Below are 27,838 nucleotides of genomic sequence, written 5' to 3'. Positions count from 1 at the left end.
AACGTAGAACTCATATAACGTATAGGTACAATGCGTGAGGCCCCTTTCAGGTGTCCCCCGCCGAGATATTGCTGGAATGTTCTTGAAAGCGGCGTGAAAAAAAAAATCTCACTTTTTCTTGTTAGTTTTTATGATATACGGCAGTGTAACGTATTGTGAAAAGACCTGCTGTGTTTATGGTTTTTGCTTAGTGGGTGTCAGTAGAGGGCGAGTTGCTAGTATGAGAGTTTTTTTTCTTTCTTTCAAGGTGAAGTGTTGTTTTTGTAAATACAATGAGCATCCTGACTGATTCGGTTGATCTTATTCTATATTTTGAACCTGTTACCCCTTTCCAAAAGGTATTAATAAGCATATGTGTGACAATCGTATTCATGTATCGTACTAGGTTATCTCCCTTCCGCAATAATAAAGCTTATGTGCTTGCAACTCAAGACTTGAACATAACCTGAAAGAGGAAGCTGTTGACTATTTTACATTTGACACATCTCGCAAGGGTGGCAGAGGCATTGATCTCTCGAAAGATGTTGGATACGCGTTCATCATGTGAGACAAAGCGAGAATTTGACAATTTCAAGGTTGTATTCAAAAGTGATAGATCATAACATTAGACAACGTGCAAGTGTGGCCACGGATGGGATAGTTATTAGGGAGAATATAAAGGGTGCAGTTTCAGTGTACGTTTCAAGGAAAGCATGAAACAGGTAAGCATATTAGATTTTTCTTCTCCCACCCACACGTATTTGATCCTTATTTCTGAGTGACTGAGTGAATATTGTTTAACTCCCCAGTCAGCTTTGCTTGAGCTCCTGTGTGAAACAGAAGACTGGAGTTTTCTGCTCTAAACACGTCTGGCAGCATGAGGACAATCGATGCGATTCAGAAAAGAAGTAAATATTCTCGACGTTTCCAACATCTGACTCCCATTGTGCTTTGTTGTGAAGTAAATGTGGCACGAATTATCACTGTTACTCAAACGGACCTCTGCTGTAATACCATACCCGTCCTCTCGATAGATATCAAACATGTATGAGGATGAAATAACCAAGGCCATCATGACGGTTAATACGATGGCATGAAGTAACAATTTTGACAATTTTAATGATAAAATATAAGTGAAGCACAAGCATACTGATGCTGTTTTTAACATGTAACCATGCACTATGTTGTGTCCAGAGTAATGTTTTAACTTGACAGTTACTAATTTAACCGCTGCTAATTGTTGCTCAGCTGTGTACTTTGCTTTATGGTCTTTGTTGGAGGGACCTACTAATGGTTGAACGTTTGCTTCATTAGTATACGATCACGTCGTATAACGCTTACGTTGCTTTGTTATGCGGTTTCCGGTCTTGAAATAATGCAAAGCACTGACTCATTTCTCATGTAAATAGTGAGAATAGTAATGGCGTAAATAACACACGTAATTGTCTAATATCTTTGCTTTAAATGTAGACCTATGTCATCAAGAGTAAATATAGGATGTAAAGGGAAGAGTTATTCTCTCCTGATTAACTCCTGCTAACATAACGAAGTCACGAGATACCTTTCTCTTTTGAGTGTGTATTGGTGTATTTTCGAGTGTATGTAAATTTATAAATGACAGTCGTGTGAGACACAGGTAAACTGTAGCTCAAATGGGGTTGCGCAGCATAGAAAATATGACAAGTCTTCTTATATTCGAGCAAAGCAAGCAAAGGTTGGCAACGTACTTCCCTCGTATTTCCTACCCCATGTTCAATAATTTCTCACGTGAAATGTCGTTCTTCGTCTCTATTATCTGTCACCTTCCGGTTGAACGGAGTGAAGGAACAAGAGTAAGCAGATTGTTTATAAAAAATACCATATTGCCTAATCTTATCATGAAGCTGTTGGGGTTTATTTGTCTTATCTGTCGTCGCTATTGTTAGCATTTTCATAACATTTATTCAGTATGAAAACACTTCTGACGTGATGGACGAATGAAGCAGTTGAGGTAACTATTATAGCCTCCTGTTCCTTCACTCCATTGCACTGGAAGCTGGAAGGGGGAATGGAGGTGAAGAACGGTCTGATCCACCACGACTTGCGCTTAAAATGTTGAATACAAATTATTTCACGTGAGTAATTGTTCAACATGGGGTTAGAAATGTGAGTACAATCCAGTTAGGCAATGGGTGTATACCTTTGATGGTGGCGATATTTTATTTTGTCATGAAAAATAGTTCTCGAGCCGAAGCGAGGAAAGTACGTTGCCAGCCTTTGCTCGCTTCGCTGGCATGTAAGAAAGGTGGCCTTTTTCTCTATGCTGTGCAATCCATATGAGCTACATTTGCCTGTGTGTGAGGAAGTTGGAGAACTATCGCGCCATGAACATGGGTTGGATTCTCATCTACATGTACTTCCTGCTTACATGTCTATTTTTTCTGCACACCCACACCAGGCTTACGTTATACCCTCGTCTGGATTCTAAATGTAATACTTATCGGCGAAACCGCATTATCAGTGGTTCAAGGGAGATTACTCTCTCCCTCTACCTCGTTCAGGCGAATGTGGGCCCACATTCGAAACTAATGTACCTTGAAAACATCAAATAAATTATGTCTCACAAATAAATACTCAAAAATTCAATATAATTGTGGCATATTGACTTGCAATGTATGAAATAATTCCTAAACAAGTTAGACAATACCCAAAGACACTAAGCAGTGCCCCGCGAAACTAGGCCGTGGATTCATTAATATTCATGAGTTGTTTCTGTTTAATGTATATGACAGAACAACTGAAACCCTGTTGCCAATAATCATTGCCCATGTAGAAGTTGGCACCAAAATTATTACAGATGAATTCAAATCATATACTTGTCTACAAAATGCAGGGTATGACCATGACACAAAGATGGTTACGTAGATACAAAAACTGGGGCCCACACAAATTCAATCGAAGGATTTGGGGGCAATGCAAAAGCAAAGTTCAAGGCAATGCATGGAGTCCCAAGAGCACAGTTGGCTTCTCAGCTTGATGAGATCATGTTTAGATGGAACAACAAAGATGGTTCTATGTTCACAATCATGCTTCGTCTTATTGCCAAATATTACACATTGTGAATCAATTTATGAGGTATGCTTCATTTTGTATGAAAATACTGAGAGTTTTCCATCAGCTACAGTGACTATAGCTAGCATCAGCTAGCATGAGTTCTCGTTAAATTGTTCATGTCGTTACTCCTCAAAATGTTCACGATGACCTTAACATTTCCAACATATGGTACTGAAAGTATGTATGCATAATAGTTCCTGTCAACAATTTGACAAAACTACCTCTGATAGTTCTACACAGATATTTAATCAGCATATGTGCTGGTGACTGAAGTTTTCCTGTCAGATTCAGTGTGAAATTTGATAAATTTTCTTCACTATCATGAAATGCATTGACAGGGATAATAGTAATCATCTTGTTTGTTGTTTTCAGCCTTGTGAATCAATTCATGAGTTATGCTTCATACATTTTGTATGACAATACTGAAATGTTTCCATCAAATTCATGTGACTATAGCTAGCATCAGTTGTTAAGCTTGTTAAGGGTTCATGTTGTTACTCTTCTAAATGTCCATGACGCCCATAAATTAACATTTCAAACATATGGTGCTGAAAGGATGTATGCATAATATAGCTCCTGGAATGAATAACATTTAGAATCATCAGAACGTGATATTTTTTCATTGTGAGAGTGATTCATTTTTGTAACATTTGAATGGTAAGAAAAGTAGATTTAGTTGGTTTCCAAAATGTGGGCCCACCTACAAAATCTCTGAAGAAAAACACATAAGTGGACCCATAAATCTGTCCACTTTAAGAACTTCAGTTTTTAAGGTGAGTTCGATCACATAAAGCAGATTTATTTATCTTCTTAAAATGTGGGCCCACCCACAAATTTCTGTATAGGGATAAAAAATAAGTGGGCCCACATGTGTTTTCATGTCAATGCAGTATCATAGTTTTGTGGTTGACACAACTGTTAAGCAAGGACAATGGAATAGCCTACCTTTCCTGACTCTGACATCGGTTACTTCAACATCATGGGGAGCTCTGTAATTTTATAACTCGAGTAGGATTACTAAGAAAATACCTGTATCTATACAATGTGGGCCCACATCCGAGTCCCTCCAGTAACCAACAAGTGGGTGATCTAGAATTTGGTAATATTTGACAAACACGCAGAGAAGTCTTGAAGCTCAATAATGTTATTCATAGTGATGGAAATGGCTCTCTAAACAGAATAACCTGAGCATTTGAATGCTAAACCTGACGGACGATATCGTACATCGCTTTTGCAGCGCCATGTTTTTCTCAGGTACGAAACTAAACGTCATAGCTCGAGGCTGTATTTAGGGATGTCTCCTCTCGCAACTCGAACCACTGATAATGCGGTTTCGCCTACTTATCGATATCGCATATACATTCCTTTCAAATACGAATGATTTTCGTTGAAGAAGTACAGTTTTCATTGTGGAAATATTTCACTGGGTCCAACTGAAACAAAGATAAGATATTAAAAAAATGCAGTACATGTTGCTTACATATTGAAATATATTATGAAAATGAACATTATAATTTCCATGTGTACACAAAGTTATATTACTGCGAACAGATAATATGCTGTCATTCCCTCATTTTCTACCACACATAGAAATTGCAAACTAGTGGCCTAATTCACTGTGCCAAAAGTACGAAACCACATGCCGAAACTGAAAATTCAGTCACCTTGTCAAAAATATATATGTTTTTGTTTTCCAGCCAAAGTTTCCACCGAGCAAACATCACACGTATATTTTGATAGCTACGACCCTGGTTTATCATCTATGATAATGAAAAGCACACAGTTGATTTATCTGAATTCGTAAACTAAAAACAACGACTTTGCCATTGGCAGAGAAATCTGAAAATCTTCTTACGTCAAAAATAAACTGATTATACCCGTTTATCCAAGTACACAGCAAATGCCTATGTGCATTTCTTATGTAACAAAGAAGTTCCGTTGGTATCCTCAAAACAACATATGTCAAATTTGGGATTTCACTTTCTCAGTAAAGTACAAATTCTAGTACTCTTTTGGTTGAGTCCCATCCAGGATTCGAATACGCACCCTCAGAGTCAGGCACCCAATCGCCAGCACACAAACCCAGCCGCCTAGCCCGCTCAGCCACCGCGACTTCCACCTTACTGACAAAGTGAAATCCCAAATATGACATATGTTGCATTTGACCACTTTCTAAATGGCATCGGGTAATCCTCAAAACAGTTTCGGCCCATAAGTGTTTTCAGGCTGCTTGCGACACAGAGATTACATCTTTCTTGCTGTAACTCGCGTTTGATGATATAAACTTACACGGGATAATTGCCATCATTCACTTGATGGTTGGTCAATTAATGAATTTATAACGGATATATATAGCGGTAACACCACTAAAATTACTCGACATAGGTTCCCATCTGGTATTTCTCCAGTCTGGAGTAAATACTCCACATTGTATATTAAGGTCAGTAGTGTTTTTGAGTGTAGATTTACGTAATCTATACTGAATACACCCTCTCGTAAAGTACGAGTGTAAAAACAACATCCTTCCTACAAAGAATTAACAGCCACTGCCTTGACTGATTGATTGCTGTTCATTATTGGCTCACTAATGGCGGCCATCATACAGTTAGTTGCCAGGTGTGCTCTCCTGGGTGACCAGTGAGATTATGTCAGTGTGAAAAATTCTCAAACGATGTGTCACGTTTTCGCTTTTTGGAGTGTTGAAAGACACAAGACATAGAGCAGGATTATTTAGCAGCTCCAGGTGAATGGAATATCGTTCTGTTATGTGGATATTAATGGATCAATATCAAATAATGTTTTTCTTGTTTATGAATGAATAGTAATTCAAGTGATCGAAGTTACCACAGATGATGAAATAGTCCATCCGCTGGATAACATAAATAGTTAAGTCTGCGTATCTTAAATAGTAAATGTAAACAGTTGGTGGGATGCATTATGGTGTGTTCAACAGACTTTAGTTCAATTAATACTGCCGTATGGCTCTGCTGTTTTGGGGAACAAGTGAATTCAGTTGTATATATGCCATCCAACATACGGCATGTCGTCTCTTTTTAGATGTAGGTCATAATACAACGAAATTAGCCGTAAGAGGTGAGATGGGTTGCTTCCCTAAACTCACAAAATACTGTATTGGATCTGTGTTATTGAAAACGCCTATAGTTTCCCAGGCCCGATAGCATTATAAGCAAATTCACAACTGGCCATTCTCCTTCAGTAAGCCATGCGATAACAAAGTTCTACAATTATTAAGTTCTTTGGATTTATCTCTTGTTGATGTGCTGCATATTTCACCAATGGATTTCATTTTTATAAAAGAGAAGTTGTTTGATATTGACTACTCTAACTTGATTACCCAAAACCCCTCTTGTACAATGGCTGTGTACATATTGTAAGAATACTGTTAAAGACGAGGTCCATTTTCTATAGAAATGTAACATATATTCCCACATGTGGCCAATTTTATGGCAAAATGCACGCTCTCTTAACCATCTGAATGTGATAACCTAGTGAATCCCTTAGTTGCTTCAGTGTTACTGATTTTTAAACGAAAAAAACTACTATAACGTGTGATATTACACCACCCACCTTTTTTTCGTGCTATCTGTATACAGAGATATGTTTGTCTACTCATTGTTTTATGTATTTGTTACTTATGTTAAAAATGTTAAAAGAAGAAAACTACTATGTCGTATGATATTACACCGAGATCAATATTTATGCATTGTCATATGGATCATAATTTGTCACGTAGACCTGTAAAAGCACATTGATAAAATTCATCAATGTGATTCAGAACATTCTATAAACTATGTAAACATCTGCATGACACATTAATAAAATAATCTCTCTCTCTCTCTCTCTCCCTCTCTCTCTCTCTCTCTCTCTCTCTCTCTCTCTCTCTCCCTCCCTCCAAATAGTCTATATTGTCCAAATAGTGATATTAGTGCTAACTTTCCACGCTAGTAATCTAACTGTGATATTGTAGCTGTTTTCATACCATATAAATATTCGGAAACCATGTCAGTGTTAAATGTTCTCGTCACGATATAGCTGAAACATTGCCTATGTGACGTTAAATATTAACTCACTCACTCTACATGTAGAATTAGGGCAACCGGCATTTACTTTGCCCACGGCCATATCTCTAAACCAATTGCATTTTTTAATACACGATTTTTTAATGGATGTCAACATTATAACAAGGAACACACAATTTGGGAGTATATTCACATTCTGTCATCGAGCTTTTTTGGTGTCAGTTAAGAAATTAAAGGAGTAAGGCTTTGCTTCAAAGCGTGGTGCTCTTTATTTTATAGAGGTTGACTTCCATAAAATGACTTTTGCTTTTGTGGTTCTTGCTTCTATTTAATAGTTCATAAGATTAATTTCCGAATTTCTCATTTTCAGAATGACAATCACCAACGCCGTGCCCAAGTCTTTCCTTTTACTGACACAATCCCTTTGCGGTCAGTTCCACATATTTTCTGAAATCCTATATATGCCAGTTAATGCAAATATTAGTTTTCGTTTACGATATTAACATGATATTTGATTACTAGTACTCCAAAAAGCGTTATATATATGTTGCTGAAGACTTATATTCATAGTGTACAAAGACATATGGTTTACACCCTACGGTCCATTTAGGTATCCCTCTTTAAGATTATTTCAAATTTAGTAAAAGCTGATAACTTACCATCGAATTTCGAAAAAATATAAATATATATAATCCACATTTCTGAAATGTTCTTTACAGTTTCTGCGGTACTCATCTGCTCATATCCCAACTATCTGTGGTCGTCTGGAGAGTTGATCTGTACAGGGGATGGCTTTACACACACGTATACCAACCCCAGTGGATTAGAGGTTGCTGATTGTCAACTGTTAAATGGAAAATGCGATCCTGTGAACGCATCGGTGTCTATCATCAATAAAACTCAAACAGTCCTCAGCATTACTCACATAAAACCAACAGATGCGGGAGAATGGTCATGTGCGGGTAAACGTAACGTTGATTCCAGATGTAATCTAACAGTTGTGAGTAAGTACTTTTTCATATTTCTGACTGTTCAGACAAAACGGGGCCAATTTCAAGCGATGCCCACGAGACATGAATATTTACTTACGTCCTTGAATCTGGTATTTGTAGTCTGAGGTCAAGATCGTTCGTATCGCTAACATAAGGAATATAGGAAAGGTATCTGTTGTGTTAGTTGTTTCATTTATTTCCAAAATAGGTTTGTGGAACAGGATATTTAGCTAACCCCGAAAGTAACATGCCCGAAAATAACATTTAAATTAAGGCCAGTTAAAATTTTCTGACAATTTCAGCGTGCTCGTGATTGAGATAAGAGTCCAACTTATGGTACATTGAGTCCCTTTCAAATAGACCTTCATCCAAGTGACATGTGGAACGGTTTGCGCTATGTATTATCGGAATGAGTTAGTTACTGCTTGTCTCCTTCAGGGGAGTCGTGAAAATATGAACTATGTCCTTGATCAAAATAGAGGAATACCAGGAAGGACATTCACACCGTGAGTGCCAATATTTCCTAAAGCACGTCAGGTAGTCGATGCAAGATCTTGAAATTGTTTGGTGTTTACGTTTTGTCCCATTATCATGCCTTGATATGTATGAATTTTTACAAAGGGGAATTAGTCGCGTTTTCTCACTTCCCCTCCATCATTAATCTGGAAATCTAAAATACTTTGTTGAAATGGACAAAAATGAGATAAGGCGACGTGTTAATAAAGTCTCATTGTTTCCAGTTCTAACACTGGCTCTTCAGCATAAGAAGTGAACAACTGTACGCACGGAATCGCTCGTGTATTTTATAAGTCAGATTAATTTTTTGTGGGTACATTTCGCCTTAAGACCTACATTACAATGTTTGTGGTTACAAAATAGTATTCAAGTCACTTGAACATATGGTTACATACATGGTTACATGTATGGTTACACACAGTAAAAACATCTTTGAAATATATTGGTACAGACTTAACAGTCATAATGTTCTATTTGCTAAAACCTACCCATACTATCACGCTTTGATATTAGTTTAACCTCCAACCCCAACTGGTTGCATAGGGGTACATATATTTATACTTTTTCGAAATTCGATGGTAAGTTATCAGCTTTTACTAAATTTGAAACACTCTTAAAGAGGGATACCTAAATGGACCGTAGGGTGTAAACCATTTGTCTTTGTACATTATGAATATAATTCTTCAGCAACATATATACTTGTCTTAAGAGATGACCAACTGAATTGAATCGTTATTATCTGCGTCGTACTCGATGATATCTCATACTAGCCGAAATATCTTGAATGATGACGCTTTTTTGTGTCAGTCACAGTCGATAAAAGATCTAATTCATTTAATCCACAACATTTATTTCCACTATGGTATCGTTCTATTGTTTGAATGTTTCAGAGACACCAACATGTAGCATCACCAGTAAGCAGGACACTAACTCACTTGTCCAGTACCAGGAGCTGTCCCTTACAGTGGACGTTCGAGACTACTACTGCTCCACCGCCCACAACATCTCCCTCCAGACCGGGAATGTGACAACCCTGCTGATGAAAGCTGATTCTGTACCAAGTGTCACCGATAATACTTCATCGGTAACACTAAATGTGACGGACTCCCATCTTGGCAAAGTAGGACTGGTGTTTAGATGTGACAGCAGTCAGTGGAGTGTAGAGTGTGCTGGTGTGACTAAATTCGGTTAGTTTTAACGCATCCACATGAAGCACATTACCAAGTGTATCAGCTCGTGTTGATGTAGATTCCAAATATGATATTTATAACAGAATGTCGTTGCAAAATAATGTAGCACCCATCAAAAGTATAGACTTACTAGCCTCTTACTTCAGACAGCTGTTGTAAACTAGATTTTGCAAAAATCATTCCATACCATTTAAAGGTACTGTTAAAACACGGACTCATATATGGTAAAACCAATTCGGAATGGTTAAAAAATTATTGTCCTGAGTTCAGTAAATGAGGAAAATCAGTGAAAATTGGCATTTATTTTTTCAATGAAACTTGACATCAATGCGCAGCTGTCTACATGTACGATATCTGCACATGCGTCTTAGAAATGTGATGCATGATCCTTATGCAGTTCATCTTAATTAAGTTTGCAGTTGATTTCTCCATGTTAGTGGAGAAATTATGCACACACGCACACACACACACGCGCGCACACGCACACGCACACACGCACACACACCACAAAAATCTGAAGATCCTTAGGACAGACATAATTTCTTCAATTTTGACCGGTTTCACACAGTTGACGTGATCATCATAAGAGTAACTTTAGAGACTACACTTTGTGAGTAACGATATTGACGAAATATTGGATCTACCTTTATAGGAAGGTTCTGTGAAAGGTAATTCCTTAAACCGCTCAAAGACTTTATCAAGGGCTATACTTTGACCAGCTTTAGGTGTACTGTTACTTTTGTTCTTATTGAACGTCACATCTTCAGTATTTGTCATATTGAAAATGGTATACACACGCACACACACATATTGAGAGGAAGTGATTTAAGTGAGCCTAATCTTTTGATTGATGGGTTCCCATAAATACACATAATATATGATTTAATGTTTACATGATCCTTATAGCAACATATACTGAACGTCAATATTACACTATTCTGTCATCTTAGTTTAGCGCTTTTATTTAACAGCCCCAAAGAAACCAGAATGCGACATCACCAGTGACAAGGACACCGAGACACTCACCCTGCACGGGGAAGTGACACTGACCGTGAACGTTGCTGCATATTACGATATACAAGGCTCCTACTGTTCTGGAGATACAAATTTCACACTGCAGACAGGTGAAGTCTCGCAATTACTACATGTTGGTGACCAAGGTCTTTCACCAATAACACTCAACGTGACTGAAACACACTTGGGTGGGGTAAGGCTGGTATTCAACTGTCAAGTCCAACACTGGAATCTCAGCTGCAACGGTGTGACCCGACTCCACAACAGTGAGTAATATGTGTTTCTTGAGTGAGAGATCATAAAACCACAAAAGTATGCCCCGTGCCAAAACACAATAATGCTTATATGTAGCGATATCCTGTCATGGGTTACCACTATCCTGGCACTATTTGGTTCTTAATCGTATTCCATCTGAAGTATCTGAAACGTATCCTTACATCATGCCCTGAATCTAAATGATGAGTTTGACATCCATGTGTAATAAACTGGAACTATCGATAGGACGACCTCTTGTAAAAATGTCATTCCGTATAAATAAATACATAAATAGATAGTCCATTTATTGTTTGTCGTTCCAATAAACACTACTGTGTAAGTGTACTTGCATATTGTGAGTGGGTGAGTTAAGCTTTACTTCGCGTGTAGCTATATCCCAGCAATATCACGGCGGAGGGCACCAGAGATGGGCTTCACACAATGTGTACATTGTGTATTATAAACGTCACTATACGATATAGAAAAATAATTCAAGGGTTGCATGCCAAAACGACCTAAGTCAGACTTGGTTGTTTTGGAATAATAACAGAGGTACATGCAGCTTGAGAAGTTTTTTCCGGTGATTGTAAGGGTGTTGGGGTATGATTTATAGTTTTCAAGAAAATAGCTATTAAAATCTGGTACACAGTGCCAAAATGACCTAAGTCAGACTAAGGTTGTTTTGGCTGATAACAGTCATGACTTATGTTGTTCTGGCATGGAACTGTCGTAGACTCTTCCGGAAGGAGGTAGAAAAGTCTTCCCCCGTGTGGATTCCAAGCAAACAAGCACCTCAAATTAAGGACAACTCTGGACTTAAAACAGCTTGTATAAATTATACAAAATGATAATTTATGATTAAAAATTCAACAAAATATGTGACTGAATGGTGAAATTATTAATTTAGACCTGTAAACTCCATTTTTCCACTCCTGTGACTTAGGTTGTTTTGGCAGGGAATGAATCAAACATGTTAATAGGATGTTTTAATCCTACTAAATGGGTTCAAAGGATAATTAACATGGTTTGAAGCAGGAGATGAAACGTTTAAGAAATATTGCATCTTTCACTTTTCAAATCTTTTGTTTTGGGGTAGTAAAATCTTGTTATTTATTTATATTTATTGCTTTTTACCCATTCTGAAGTACAATGAAAACCTCTGTTTCTTTCTTGTGACGAATGGTCTCTCTACTGCGGCTTTGAGAGAGACTTTTCAGCACTTCGAACCGACCATCTTATTCAGGAACTTAGCTACCGTTCATAGACGCTGTACAAGCCTGTCACTTTGGGCGAGATACATCTACCTCAGTCTTCAAAGATGTGTTTGCCTTTCAAGATCAGATGAACGTTATGGGTTTTCAAATTATATAATACCACTGTGTACCAATGTGGAGAAGCTTATGCTCTGTAGCGTACATGTTATCCTCGATAATGTCCGGGGTATACGTCCCGATAAAAACTCCACAAGAGTAGAAAAGATATATGGTAACATATACCCTGGAGATTATTGAGGATGCATACATGTATGCTCATTGCAGTCATTGCATGTACTAAAAAAAGCTTACAAATGAGTAAGAATACACTCAGGTAATTAGAATATACTGAAGGAGTAAGAATATACTGGAGTAAGAATATACTGAAGAAATAAGATTATACTGAAATAATCACAATATACTGAAGGAGTAAGAATATACTGGAGGAGTAGGGATACACTGGAGGAATCAAAATACACTGGAGGAATAAGAACATACTGGGGCAATAAGAATATACGGGAGGAGTAGGGATACACTGGAGGAGTAAGAATATACTGGAGGAGTAAGAATATACCGGAGGAGTAGGGATACACTGGAGGAGTAAGAATATACTGGAGGAGTAAGAATATACTGGAGGAGTACGGATACACTGGAGGAGTAAGAATATACTGGAGGAATCAAAATATACTGGAGGAATCAAAATATGCTGGAGGAGTAAGAATATACTGGAGGAGTAAGAATATACGAGAGGAGTAGGGATACACTGGAGGAGTAAGAATATACTGGAGGAGTAGGGGTGCACTGGAGGAGTAAGAATATACTGGAGGAGTAAGAATATACTGGAGGAGTAGGGATACACTGGAGGAGTAAGAATACACTGGAGGAGTAAGAATGCACTGAGTAAGAATACATTGATGGATTAACACTACACTGAAGAAGTACGAACACACTGACGAAGTAAACTTACACCCCGACAGTTTGTGTCCCTCGAAAAAATAACAAGTCGTTCTCTATAAATTCTTGTCTTTCAGCGAAATATTAAATTTACAATGTAAATGCTAGAATTCAGTCAATCTTTGATAACTGATGCACTTCAGGATTCGTATTTGTTATTGTTTATTCACCTTACTGCTATCGAGTGCATGTCCGCAATATATCACATTAGGATTGCATGCCCATACCAGGACCTATTCTATTGTCATTGTTATCATTTAGCATTGAAATAGAATAATATGTATAGTTACCATCACAATCAGGGTAATTTACACTGAATTAATCAAATTAGTTAAGTATATTAGTGACTTAGAGTAGTATAGGGAATGGGGAGAAAAACCGGTAGCGGGTACACTTTGCTCAGGAAGCTTCTGAGTATAGCTAATTCTGCTACCAGCATATATATTTCAACAAGACCCTTCGATAAGACCACTTTTCGGCTGCTCCCAATGAGTGTATTCCCAATTAGAGCTATGCGGGTACATAGACATAGAAATATGCCAGGAACCAAGCTCTCGCGAGAAGCATATACCGAGATCCGATCGGGTCGTTTGTCCATTCGGGAAGCGAAGAGGAAGTATCACATATCGCAAGCTCGATACACACGAATCCGAGGTGGTATAGACAAGCCCACAACTCCCGATATATCCGAAGACTTGGAGGCCCTGCTGCAGAAGTGTCGCCCCATGTTGCTTTCCGACCGAGAGAAACAAATCCTGGAGCAATCGGGACACACCTTCTACGAACACTACCAGATCCCCAAACAGTTTCTCGAACTCTACTTGCTGTGCTTTCGTCCACTAGTAGAAGCCGGCAAAATAGTTGATTTCGTCTACATCTACCCACCCAACCAATTTCAACCCTCGGCGGGCAAACTCCGAATCATTCTCGCTGATAACTGCTATCCGGGCCCCAAGGACAGACACAACCGATGCACCGACTGCCTAGCCACTCTATCGGAACTGCCTGCTCTCTTCGGACCCGACAACTCTACGTGCAAGTGTGGTGCCACCGACCACTGCGTCGACAGCAAGAAATGTATTCTCTGGGAACAGAAAGCGATAGACTACACACCCCAGGAGCGACTTCCACTCGAGGTTCCAGAAGAGATCGAGGTTGGCAGCTGTTGTGTGAATATAGAGAACCTATACGACAACGCCTGCCTTTTCTGGAGCATACAATACGCACTCCTCATCAACAAATTGATGGACTGTTGTACGTGTAAGGAGAAAGAGTCTTGTATCTTATGGCGGTTATCGGAGAAAGCAGAGGTACCACAGGGGCGGGGTAATATTTGGCATACCCCATTACCCGACTATGGTGGACCCAAGCATATGGAAGTAGCACCCCCTCCATGCAGCGAACACAAAAAAGCTGCGAACGTCCCAGAAGGAGTCTACTTATGCAAAAAGTTTGCTGTAGCGGGACACGAAGGGAAGAACCGGCTGTTATTACTACTCGATCCCCCGACTGGGGAAACGATTCCAGTCTATGGCTACAAGATACGAGAAACGATTCGGGCTGCCGGGGGAATAGAACGCCTACGGTTAGTGCGGGAACCGTTTCTATGCAAGCTCGGTAAAATCTGCTACTCACCTATATCAGAAAAGAAAGACGATAGAGAAATCGAATTACTGCTTCCAGACATTGGACGAGAATAGGTCCGGCAGCTCGCCTAGTATTTTGGTAGATGCAGTCGTGGGCTTACAAAGACGAATACTTATCTAGGCTAGTTTTTCGTATTCCAACTGCTTTTCGTGGTACCCTACTACTTTTTTCCCCTCAAAAAACAACACTCTACTGCATAATGAAGGGATCCCCACGTTTCGTCTTGGGTGTTTCTACCTTCTCGGTCGGTGTGTGCACTGGTTTGCTGTGCTTCCAGGTCTTGTAGACGACCTTCCAGAGAAAAACAGCGGCTAGCGAAAGGTAGGTCCACCTTTGGGCTGTTTCTAGTATCTGCCGCACCTTCTGGATATCCAGATGGGTCTCTTCTTGTTCCTCCTCAACGTTTTCTATTTCCTCTTCCTCATTGTCCTTATCCAGCATCGACAAGATGTCGACCAACAAATTCGTGGTTTGTTCCAAACGAGCCGGCAACGTATTCGTGGTTTGTTCCAAACGAGCCGACATCGCTGCAGTTTGCTTCACACTAGCCTCTAGCCTCCCCAAGCGGTTGTAGAAGTCCTGGATGATGGGCACAGTCGGCTCTGCAGCAGGCAATACGCTCTCGCTAGGGGGTAAGATGGCCGCAGGCAATACGCTGCCGGCAGACGTCTCACTAGCGGGAGCAGGCAATGCGTCTGTGCTGGTCGGAGGTTCTACAGCAGGCTCTTGCCATATGTCGTAGAGTCTTGTGGATCCAATACCGAAGCGCTTTTTGACCTCGCTTGCTGGGAGCACCCCTCGAAGGGAGCGTATTTCTTGGACCTTTTCCGAAGACAAATCTCTTCTTGGTGGCATGGGGTGTTTTTCCTGGGAATATATATATATACCATACTTCCTACTTGTCTATATAGGAACCAATCCTCTCCCAGGAAACTTCTAATAATGCTTAGCAATGCTTAGTAATGCTTAGTAATTACTCAATCCTCTCCCAGGAAACTTCTAATAATGCTTAGCAATGCTTAGTAATGCTTAGTAATTAAGCAACACTTAAGCATTACTAAGCATTGCTAAGCATTATTAGAAGTTTCCTGGGAGAGGATTGAGTAATTACTAAGCATTACTAAGCATTGCTAAGCATTATTAGAAGTTTCCTGGGAGAGGATTGGTTCCTATATAGACAAGTAGGAAGTATGGTATATATATATATTCCCAGGAAAAACACCCCATGCCACCAAGAAGAGATTTGTCTTCGGAAAAGGTCCAAGAAATACGCTCCCTTCGAGGGGTGCTCCCAGCAAGCGAGGTCAAAAAGCGCTTCGGTATTGGATCCACAAGACTCTACGACATATGGCAAGAGCCTGCTGTAGAACCTCCGACCAGCACAGACGCATTGCCTGCTCCCGCTAGTGAGACGTCTGCCGGCAGCGTATTGCCTGCGGCCATCTTACCCCCTAGCGAGAGCGTATTGCCTGCTGCAGAGCCGACTGTGCCCATCATCCAGGACTTCTACAACCGCTTGGGGAGGCTAGAGGCTAGTGTGAAGCAAACTGCAGCGATGTCGGCTCGTTTGGAACAAACCACGAATACGTTGCCGGCTCGTTTGGAACAAACCACGAATTTGTTGGTCGACATCTTGTCGATGCTGGATAAGGACAATGAGGAAGAGGAAATAGAAAACGTTGAGGAGGAACAAGAAGAGACCCATCTGGATATCCAGAAGGTGCGGCAGATACTAGAAACAGCCCAAAGGTGGACCTACCTTTCGCTAGCCGCTGTTTTTCTCTGGAAGGTCGTCTACAAGACCTGGAAGCACAGCAAACCAGTGCACACACCGACCGAGAAGGTAGAAACACCCAAGACGAAACGTGGGGATCCCTTCATTATGCAGTAGAGTGTTGTTTTTTGAGGGGAAAAAAGTAGTAGGGTACCACGAAAAGCAGTTGGAATACGAAAAACTAGCCTAGATAAGTATTCGTCTTTGTAAGCCCACGACTGCATCTACCAAAATACTAGGCGAGCTGCCGGACCTATTCTCGTCCAATGTCTGGAAGCAGTAATTCGATTTCTCTATCGTCTTTCTTTTCTGATATAGGTGAGTAGCAGATTTTACCGAGCTTGCATAGAAACGGTTCCCGCACTAACCGTAGGCGTTCTATTCCCCCGGCAGCCCGAATCGTTTCTCGTATCTTGTAGCCATAGACTGGAATCGTTTCCCCAGTCGGGGGATCGAGTAGTAATAACAGCCGGTTCTTCCCTTCGTGTCCCGCTACAGCAAACTTTTTGCATAAGTAGACTCCTTCTGGGACGTTCGCAGCTTTTTTGTGTTCGCTGCATGGAGGGGGTGCTACTTCCATATGCTTGGGTCCACCATAGTCGGGTAATGGGGTATGCCAAATATTACCCCGCCCCTGTGGTACCTCTGCTTTCTCCGATAACCGCCATAAGATACAAGACTCTTTCTCCTTACACGTACAACAGTCCATCAATTTGTTGATGAGGAGTGCGTATTGTATGCTCCAGAAAAGGCAGGCGTTGTCGTATAGGTTCTCTATATTCACACAACAGCTGCCAACCTCGATCTCTTCTGGAACCTCGAGTGGAAGTCGCTCCTGGGGTGTGTAGTCTATCGCTTTCTGTTCCCAGAGAATACATTTCTTGCTGTCGACGCAGTGGTCGGTGGCACCACACTTGCACGTAGAGTTGTCGGGTCCGAAGAGAGCAGGCAGTTCCGATAGAGTGGCTAGGCAGTCGGTGCATCGGTTGTGTCTGTCCTTGGGGCCCGGATAGCAGTTATCAGCGAGAATGATTCGGAGTTTGCCCGCCGAGGGTTGAAATTGGTTGGGTGGGTAGATGTAGACGAAATCAACTATTTTGCCGGCTTCTACTAGTGGACGAAAGCACAGCAAGTAGAGTTCGAGAAACTGTTTGGGGATCTGGTAGTGTTCGTAGAAGGTGTGTCCCGATTGCTCCAGGATTTGTTTCTCTCGGTCGGAAAGCAACATGGGGCGACACTTCTGCAGCAGGGCCTCCAAGTCTTCGGATATATCGGGAGTTGTGGGCTTGTCTATACCACCTCGGATTCGTGTGTATCGAGCTTGCGATATGTGATACTTCCTCTTCGCTTCCCGAATGGACAAACGACCCGATCGGATCTCGGTATATGCTTCTCGCGAGAGCTTGGTTCCTGGCATATTTCTATGTCTATGTACCCGCATAGCTCTAATTGGGAATACACTCATTGGGAGCAGCCGAAAAGTGGTCTTATCGAAGGGTCTTGTTGAAATATATATGCTGGTAGCAGAATTAGCTATACTCAGAAGCTTCCTGAGCAAAGTGTACCCGCTACCGGTTTTTCTCCCCATTCCCTATACTACTCTTAGTTTATTCTGGCAAGCAACTTTTGTGACTTAGGTTGTTTTGCCATGGAAACTTGTGCTGACTTAGGTCATTTTGGCAGGTAATGAAGAAGTCAAAAATGCAATAAATGTTGAAATATTAATGGAAACTCGTGTAACGACTCACAATCCTTCATTGTATGTTTCATGTTATGAGTTAAGCCTATTTCCGCCTCCATATCTATAGTAAAACTGAAAATACTGTTTTTCGTCTCTCCTGTAAAGTTGCAAAAAATGACTTAGGTTGTTTTGGCATGCAACCCTTCAATTTGTATCATTCACACCTACATGTTAATATTACGATTATGTGAATGATATAAACCATTTTCAATATCAAACAGTTATTTTTACCATGCACATACTAGAAATATCGTAGCCTCAGAACTGTTCGATGCCCAAGTACTATGACTGTATTCATTGTGTATGAGTAACACAGCAATCTGACTCAACATGTCCTTCCAACATTAGGACACAACGCTGGCTTTTTCACTGCGCATGCGTGTATTAGTTCGAAAACATATTTTCATGTCGTGACTTTAATTACAACAATTCACTAACACGTTTCATTTCAATCGTTGTCCATTTACAAAACAATGTATAGTTATTACTTTGCCGTTATCACAAGTTCTTGCCGTCTTTCGATCGACTGCACGTTCGCGTGTTCCAATTTCTGCATATGCCGGCGGCGGGTGGTTGTCGGGTGACAGCTGAGTGTAACAGATGTTTATACTCCTTAACATTGCCACGGGTTGCTCTCGTCGTGTTGATCATATTTTCCACATTTCATCTCAAATCACTTTTGGGTCTAACTGAAATTATATATCATGCTCTTGCTTAAACTTCCCCTATGTTACAGAAAGAAAACCACTGGACCAAGTAGCGACATCCTCAGTGCTAATCATTTCTGCTTCTGTAGTTGGCAGCCTGGTTCTAGTCGTCGTCGTCGCCATCGTCATCGTGTTTGTCGTTAAGAGAAAGGTAAATCGAATAAAACAACGCTCGTCAGTTCAATCTTGTTCGCCTCCATACATAACTGTGGGGCAACCCACAAGTGCTGCTTATGCTGCCGTGGAAGTGAATAACTCCATACGACTACCATCTGGTCGAGGTCGATCCCACAAGGTAGATGTGATCGATGCAGGAGGTTATGCTAGTGTCGCAGATGTCGTCACTAACGGTGAACACACATGTCCTTGGCCACCAAGGGATGAATCTGATGAATTATCTGCACCATCTGCAGATAGGCCTAAGAAGGAGATAGGTGTCATTGTACAGAAGATTGTCCCAGAAGATGATCAAGCATGTGTTAATGAACTGTATGCCTCTGTAAACAAGCTGGAGTATACGACTACAAAGAGTGATACTACATCAGTATGATAAGTCATCATTTTATTGCATCAACAGTATGATTTGTTCTGTTTCAAGTTTCGGAATTCAATTACATTTCACTCTAGTTCATCTTTTTGCTACTGAATTGACGGGCGGTGAGATAGCCTAGTGGTTATAAGTTTTTTCGTCACGCCGAAGACCAGGGTTCGATTCCCCAAAATCTGAGAAGCCCATTTCTGATGTCGCCCGCCGTGGTATTGCTGGAATATTGCGAGGTTAGATAGGGACATGGTTTCATTACTCTGTAGGTATAGTCATGGAATGAAAAGCCACACCGTGTAAGATTGTAGGTACAGTGAAATACGTTGGGAATTCCTTATCATGTAAATAATGTCAGTTATTCTGGTTACCAATACTTGGCCATATACATGGGTCAGATTGTTTCTTCATTGTACACGCGTACATATGTAGGTGTAGATATATGTCATGTGTTGTCAGTATAGACTACACACTAACCAGAGACCCCAATGCTGTGATCAGGGGTGACTTCATGAATCGTGTGGTTAGGTTCGTTGATTGCCAGCCAAAGTAGCGGACAGCTGTTGAAATTACGAAAGTTGTTTTCGTAATATCAGTTAACTGGATAGATAACCGGTATCAGGGTCAACAATGAACGCACGACCTGCTCTTTTGTAGTTTTATAGTCTGTGATTGTCCGTCACAGCACCTTGCACAACACCTGATATGGTAGTGAACACCAGTGAAGAAGATATAAGTGTCTGAAGTGGGATGGTCCTTAGCAATACATACAAACGTAAGAGTTGGGGATGCATCTGTGTAGGGTGTATAGTGGGGTGGGGGTGGATAGTGAGTCCTCACGCAAGACAGGACACGTTCTTGGAAGGAAACAATTTACGTTGTTTAAACAGTATACGTTTTGAGTCACTCGCGTCATACTTAGGGAATAGCTATTTCGTTACGAACTAAGAAAATATACTGACCTGTAAAAGAAACGCAAGTTCATTTTATTGCAAACATTCAGTTCAATACTTTTCTCGCAGTAAAGCATATTAAACTATTATCAAACCACGGTCACCACGATGACTTTAATGTTGTTTCCGTTTTTTCTTGGTGAAATTGCGCAAACGCGACCTTAGTGATGCAATTTTGCTTTTTGCATGACATTTTCGTGCTGCTCACAAAACATGTGCTTTTCGTGCTTGATGGGCCCTTTATAAGGTACGCCATTCAGAAACATCGCACATTACCAAATGTAACGGGAGATAGCTGAGAAAAGATGCGAAGTCTAACTCAATAGCAAAGAGGGGTCGCCATTGGGATGTTGCAGGCCGGATCCACAGCAACTGCGGTCGCCAGGCACTTCCAATGTCACATTGCGACAATCACAAGGCTCTCGGCAAGGAATCAACAGACGGGAAATATTCAGGATCGACCAAGATCTGGACGGCCGAGAGTAACAACGCCAACTCAAGATGGCCACATCCGGGTTACTCACCTTCGTAACCGACAACAAAGAGCGACGCAGACGGCTTTAACCATCCAAGGACCACGTCACCACATCTCTGCAGACACCGTTCGTCGTCGACTGAGGGCAGCAGGCATCAGATGTCGACGTACCTATGTAAGGCCGATTTTAGCGTCACCGCCAACAACGCTTGCAGTGGGCCAGACAACATCAACGATGGTCAACAATTGCAGTGTCAACAATTGAGGAATCCAGGTTCAACATGTCTCACGCCGACGGCCGAGTACGTGTATGGAGACGACGCCAACGTTGCGTTGTGGAGGCTGACCGCTGGGCAGGAGGAAGTCTGATGGTCTGGGGAGGCTTCAGCTACCACCACAGAACACCACCTGTGTTTCGTCAACGTGTGACTGCTGTCGTTTACAGAGATCAAGTTCCCAACAACACGTTGTACCCCTTTTCCAAGCACAGCGTCCTCCCCAAATCTTCCAGCAAGACAATGCTCGTCCCCACACGGCACGGGTCTCCAAGGACTTTCTGAGAACTAACAGCATTCCTGTGCTGCCCTGACCCTCTCTGTCCCCCGATATGGCACCGATAGAACACGTGCGGGAAGAAATTGGAAGAAGAATGCACACAGCTGGTCCACCTCAAAACCTGAGGGATTCGGAAGCACGGTTGACAAGGGAATGGAATCAACTGCCACAAGCCTTCTTCCAGAGACTTGTTGACTCGATTAGACGTCGCTGTACTGCCTGTGTCGACAGCAATGGCGGTCACACACGTTACTGATTACGAGACTCTGTTTTGTCATTTTTACTGTTTATGGGTGCTTATTTTTTTGTTACCAGAGATGAATTTTCCATCAGAAATCATGCACCATTTCATCAACAATCATGTGTCTGTTGTTTTTTCAATTAATTAAGGTTATGAGTACCCAAGATAGCAGTGTAAGATTTTTGAAAACCGACTTGCGTTTCTTTTGTGGTTCAGTATAGTTCCTATAAAGTGCCTGCAAGAATTACTAGAGCTTGTAGTATTCAACGACTAAAAGGATGGGGTGGCAGCCGTTACGGTTTTGCTGAGCGTGTATCTCAATGATATACATTAAGCGATGTCTACTTTTTCTCTTACGGACTGGGCAGACCAATACTTGAATATTGTGTTTTGGGGAGATTCCTGCAGTACTGCTTAACACTTTCCACTGTAAACGATTCCAGAAAGAGACGAAACCTCCAGAACAATGGATCTGGATGTCAAACACCTGCTCCTAACATCCTAACATAAGTATCACTCTTTCGTAATTACTGTCTTGCCTGTGCTTGAAAATCAACTTATTATATATTTGCAGAAATGCACAAGAGATGGGACATGATACTGCAATATGAAGCAATTTGGTAAAGCTCCACGTGTGTGTGTTAGCGCGGCATGTCATCTCTTTGTATGTGTTAGAAGTATATGTAGTAGGTTTACATTTAGTGGTATAAATACTGAGTTGATTCCGACGAAGGTTACTATGGGTGTCCATGCACGAAGCTTTAGACGTAACGTACTGTAGTGCTGACTCCTCTCTCCACACTTTACGAAACCCTTATCAACCTCTATATGTTTACTGTCGTCCATAAGGCAACTATACCCGGAACAGAATGGACCATGGCCCTCATAAATCTGGAGACTCGAAAAGACTTCATCAGTGTTGAACTTGTGAGCCAACCCACCCGACTAAATATATCCAGTGAATTATATCCGTTGAAGGTGTAAATTACTAAATGAATGACATTCTGCCATTATGTAATCCGAGTAGGAAACTTACGTATTTGTTTTGCAATGTACTTAAATCATCATCAGTGGAACATGTTTGGATTTTTCTCCTCATGTTGGATTCCCTTCCTTTTAAGTGGCAGTCAAATGGATCCAGCGCTTTACCTGTTCGAGTAGATCGATATGTCTGTTATGAGAATAGCTGTACCTCTTCGTAATGATCAAAGTCTGTCTGCTTTGACATCACTAAACCCTTCAGGCGTGCTCTGTTTGTTTGGGTTAGGGTAGGTTTGCTTTTGTTGGTATTGTTGATGTTTGCTATTTTAGATGTTGTATTATGACCGTGTCTTAATACGTGCTTTAGCCGAGTAACCAGTAATGAGTCAAATGTATTGTTATAGATATAACACACGTGATTATGCGAGGCATAACATTATTTAACGGGGGAATGTACATGTGGGGAGGTCTGATGAATGAACATGTGCAATAATTTCCATTAAGAGACGCTGGCATGGAACGAACATGATAATATGTAGCTAAAGTAATATGGTCACTAAAATATTATTTGGATTCTGGATTAGAGTTTTCGGTATCGCGGGGTTTAGCGGATCTATGCTGGTTGTTACATGCGTCGTAATGCAACTTTTGCCTGAAGCCATGAAATCCTTATAATAAAATCAATAACTGAATTACTTCGAGACTCAATTATCTGTTAACATGTTTTAACGTGAAGGGTCAAACGAAAACTCTCTATAAATAAAATCGAACGTTTCATGGAAACTAGTACACTGCACCTCACGTTTTCTGTTTTGGTAGAGTTTTCTTTTTCATTAATTTTTAATCCCTTATCATACTGCACTATATACTAAACCACATGAGACTGTCTTCGAACTCAATACATGACATTCTCTGCACATACCAAAGAAAGCATTGTGCAATGATTGCACAATTGGTTCTCTCCCAGAGTGCACAAATGAAAACGTCCATTAGGGTTATTGCTTCTTATTACCTTGCACTGTACTGAGTTGATGAAACGAGTACTTGTTGTTTTTGATACTGCTGAATTGTAGGTACATAAGTAGAAGAGGAAGAGTGTTTAGCGAGGATTTCACACAGTTTATTCGCAATATCTGATTTATCAGTAAGTAACTGATCGCCATGTTTAAGATGATGGACAGCAGATTTAGTACCCTTACCTTTAATTTTCTGGACCATGTTCCATACCTTGGACATGGGTGTCCGAGAATTTATTTAGGATACATAATTTTGCCAAGATTGGCGTTTGTTCTGTTTAAAAGTACGCCATGCTTTAGCATTTAAAATTTTAAATTTATTTAAATTATGCACCATAGGATGGCGACGGAAATAATGTTCTGCTTTTTTCCTTGCCTTCCTAGCTTGTTTGCACTCGTCGTTGAACCATGGTTTTCGAATATGTGGAACTGCAGAGGACTTTGGTATACACTCATCAGCTATGGAATTCAGTTCCTCAGAAAAAACATTTAATAGCATCAGGAACGGCAATAAAACGCTCGGGTTTAAGTTTTTTCAGCACACAGTGTTCATATAAAGCCCAGTTAGCCTTTGTAAAATTCCGCCTTGATGATGGTTGAACATCAGATGGAGTTACAGCTTTTAATATAGTAGGAAAATGGTCACTTCCACAGAGGTCATCGTGGACTGACCAATCGAATTCATTTAATAGTTCTGAATTTGTAAGTGACAAGTAGAGAGCAGAATAAGTCCCTGTCCCAGGGTGTGAAAATGTGTTGGAACCATATATTTATATTTACACTACCCCAGAGTGGGTTGTGCCCATTTAAAACTCCCATTATAATACAGAGCTTCGGGAGTTGGTCATATAGAGCTTGACGATCAGTTTTGACAAACGTTGAAGATGGCAAAATATAGAGGGAACATAGCGTAGCGTAATTCTCACTGCAACAGCTTGCATATTAGTATTAAGTGAAACGAGGCTTTGAATAACGTTTTGTCTGACTAGAATGGATGATCCGCCAGTGGCCCTATCACCCGGAGGTGAAAAACAATGATACGCATTAAATTGACGAAGGTCAAATGTATCTGTTTGTTTTAAATATGTCTCTTGGAGACATAACGCTGAAGGTGTAAAATCTTGGACTAATAGCTGTAATTCATGTAAATTAGTCCTCAATCCTCTGCAGTTCCACTGTACAATATTATTGGAATAAACTATCTTTTGGGGGGATTTATTGGGAATCTACCCTGCACTCTTTTGGAGGGCGACAAGCTATGTGCCCTAGAATGGACGTTTTCAGAAACGTCCATGTCTTCAAGAGACCCGTATTTATTGAACAATTGAATTTTGTTCTGTGATCCTTTAGGAGCTCTGCCACTTTGTTGTTTTGAAGCATCAGGCTTCGGCTTTGGTTTACTTTTCACCGTTTGTTGACTATCAGATGTCGATTGAGACTTTGAGTGTGACTGAGATGATGATTTGTGATCAGAAGACCTTGAGGTACTAGGAAGTGATTCCTCAGTCTGTGATGATATAGCAGTGTACAAATGCTGTGGAGAATCGCAATTTACCCAATTCAAGGTAGTTTGGCAGCCTGTGGTTGATGTTGTTTTAGAGCTAGAACCTGATGATGTTTTTGCTACTGATGCATAACTTTCTATAAGATCAGATCTCTTTACCAGTTTTTTGGCCTCAGAAAAAGAGATATTTTGAGTAAAGTTTATTTTTTTGATCTCCGTTTGCTCTTTCCAAATAGGACACTGTTTAGAAAATGATGAATGGTCGCCTGAGCAATTGGTGCATTTTTTATAATCGCTGTCACGATCTTCTGGTGTGTGTGTCTTCTCACCACAGTGAGCACACACAACAGACAATGTGCAAGTATTTACACCGTGTCCATATTTCTGGCATTTAAAACTCCTTAGCGGGTTGGGGATGTACGTATCAACTTGTATGTTGCAGTAGCCTGCCTTCACTGATTTCAGAGCATTTGGACATGAGAAAGTAAACAGATACGTATTTGTTTTGACGGTTTCGTTCTTTCTGCGAGTTGAAAAGCGCTTGACATATAGTACACCTTGATCCTTCATTTCAGATCCTATATCAAGTTCCGACATGTCATCAAACAATCGATCTCTATCTCTCACGATACCTTCACTTGTATTCAAGATTTTGTGTGCAGAAACCGTGACGGGAATACCCACGAAAGATTTAATATTCATCAGATTTGTTGCTTGCTGCTTTTTCCCGCACTCGACTAGCAGAGCACCCGAACGTAAACGTCTTATGTTCTTCACGTCCCCAGCAATGCCTTGAATACCTTTGGATACAGCAAAGGGGTTCAACTTCAAAGGTGTCTTCTCAGGAGTCTCAATCACAATTAAACGTGGCCAATACTCAATCGATGTAGACGGTCTATGGTCAGTATCAACAGGGTCAATATCAAGTGGACGTTTTGTTTTTTTGTAGGGCGTTTCATACGCCATGGTTAGTGTAATACGGTTCATCATCCGAGCTCCCCACCCACCACGGAGTATCACAAGGACAATGCTAAAGCAAGCGGGCCTCCAGCTTACAGCCCCAAGGATACCCGGATGATATACTCCAGCAGAAGAATTAGAAATAATTAATCTACCAGATTGGCCCATGAGCCACCGCCTTCTGGGCATAAGACTCTAGGCAAAAATTTCAGAACTTCAAAAATGCATTTAAAATTTCGAAAAGCTGAATGAACAAATAGGCCAAGACCGAAAGGAAAAATCCAAATAAAATTTGTGCAATGATATATATACTTCATTCACAGAGCTTGGCATGACCAGCCGATTGGTCGAACCGGGCCCATTCAACCACCCGTCTAGGTGAAGTCAGGGCCAAAGTGGTGTGTTGGGCAATGGAACACAGTTAAAAGCCCCAGTGCCCTCAACCACCAGGATCCCGTCCTCCACCGACACTGGACGCAACCCACGGCAAACGGGTTGGTGGACCAAATATCCCCCCGGGTCCACTACGGGGGTGTCGGCGAGCTCTTGGCGTTACCCAGCACCCACCACGAGGAGGTGGCTCGCCACGGGTGCCTAAACTGATTTGAGCACGAGTCACTCTTCTTACCATCCTAATATGCTTTTGAGAGTGTGGGGTATGTCACAACACATGTGTGACTATGCATGCGAATGAGCGGTCACATGTTGTAAACCGGTAACATTTAATGAGGAAGGATATATCTCAAAATACCTAATGTTAACATGTCACTATGAGATATGAAACTAACTTTCCTCAGAAATATTGATCCTAATTTGAATGATAACGACTCTTTAGGATTGCTTTGTAATTACACGCTGAATATGTGACATGGGAATATATTCATAACCTGCACTTGCATGTGCTTACACTAAAATTGGCGCAAACCACAATTTTCGGTGCAGGTGTTAGGTGTGGGTATATAAATTACTTGCCTTTTTGTAAATGACAACTGACGCTCACTGTGTATCCATATAATGGTATCACTTCATAAATGGGCATAAATTAGCAACCTCAGGAAGCTGAATGTTTCTATGTTTGTTTCTTGTTGGGTTAACAGGTATCTGAATTAACAGTACGCCCCCCTTCTGGAGGAAGTGAGCAGCAACCTGTGCACAATGTTGCAGTCAACTCGGAAGGATCTGCCTCTGGTAATAGCCAATACGTCCATGCACTGCGTGTTCATTTTGGGTGCAAATCAGGTATTGTAGGTGTCACCTTGGAATCATATAACAGAATCATCACACGCGATAGGTCACAGAAATATATATGTTCAATCGGTCTGCAGACAAATCCCCTGTTGACAAAATCCCCCCAGGGAAAAACAACAACCTTGGACCCCCTTAGGACAAAAAACAACAACACGTAGAACAACCAAATCGAATTAATAATGAAGGAAAAAAACTATTTAGCCGGCATC

At 40.9% G+C, this 27,838-nt stretch overlaps 1 protein-coding gene across 1 annotated transcript; it reads left to right on the top strand.

Moving 5' to 3' along the window:
- Positions 1-615: 615 nt before the first annotated feature.
- LOC137288411 (uncharacterized) lies at positions 616-21,493 on the top strand. The gene is made up of 8 exons (XM_067820790.1): positions 616-701; positions 7,483-7,541; positions 7,832-8,116; positions 9,511-9,807; positions 10,782-11,090; positions 19,185-19,668; positions 20,156-20,224; positions 21,247-21,493. Exons 2-8 carry the CDS (start codon positions 7,484-7,486, stop codon positions 21,491-21,493), a joined length of 1,749 nt encoding a protein of 582 aa, XP_067676891.1. The 5' UTR covers positions 616-701; position 7,483.
- Positions 21,494-27,838: the final 6,345 nt, after the last annotated feature.

Source organism: Haliotis asinina, chromosome 1, assembly GCF_037392515.1.
Source record: "Haliotis asinina isolate JCU_RB_2024 chromosome 1, JCU_Hal_asi_v2, whole genome shotgun sequence".
NCBI classification, from domain to species: Eukaryota; Metazoa; Mollusca; class Gastropoda; order Lepetellida; family Haliotidae; genus Haliotis; species Haliotis asinina.
The sequence above is the reverse complement of the archived record's forward strand: the minus strand, read 5'-3'. Positions and strand labels throughout refer to the sequence as shown.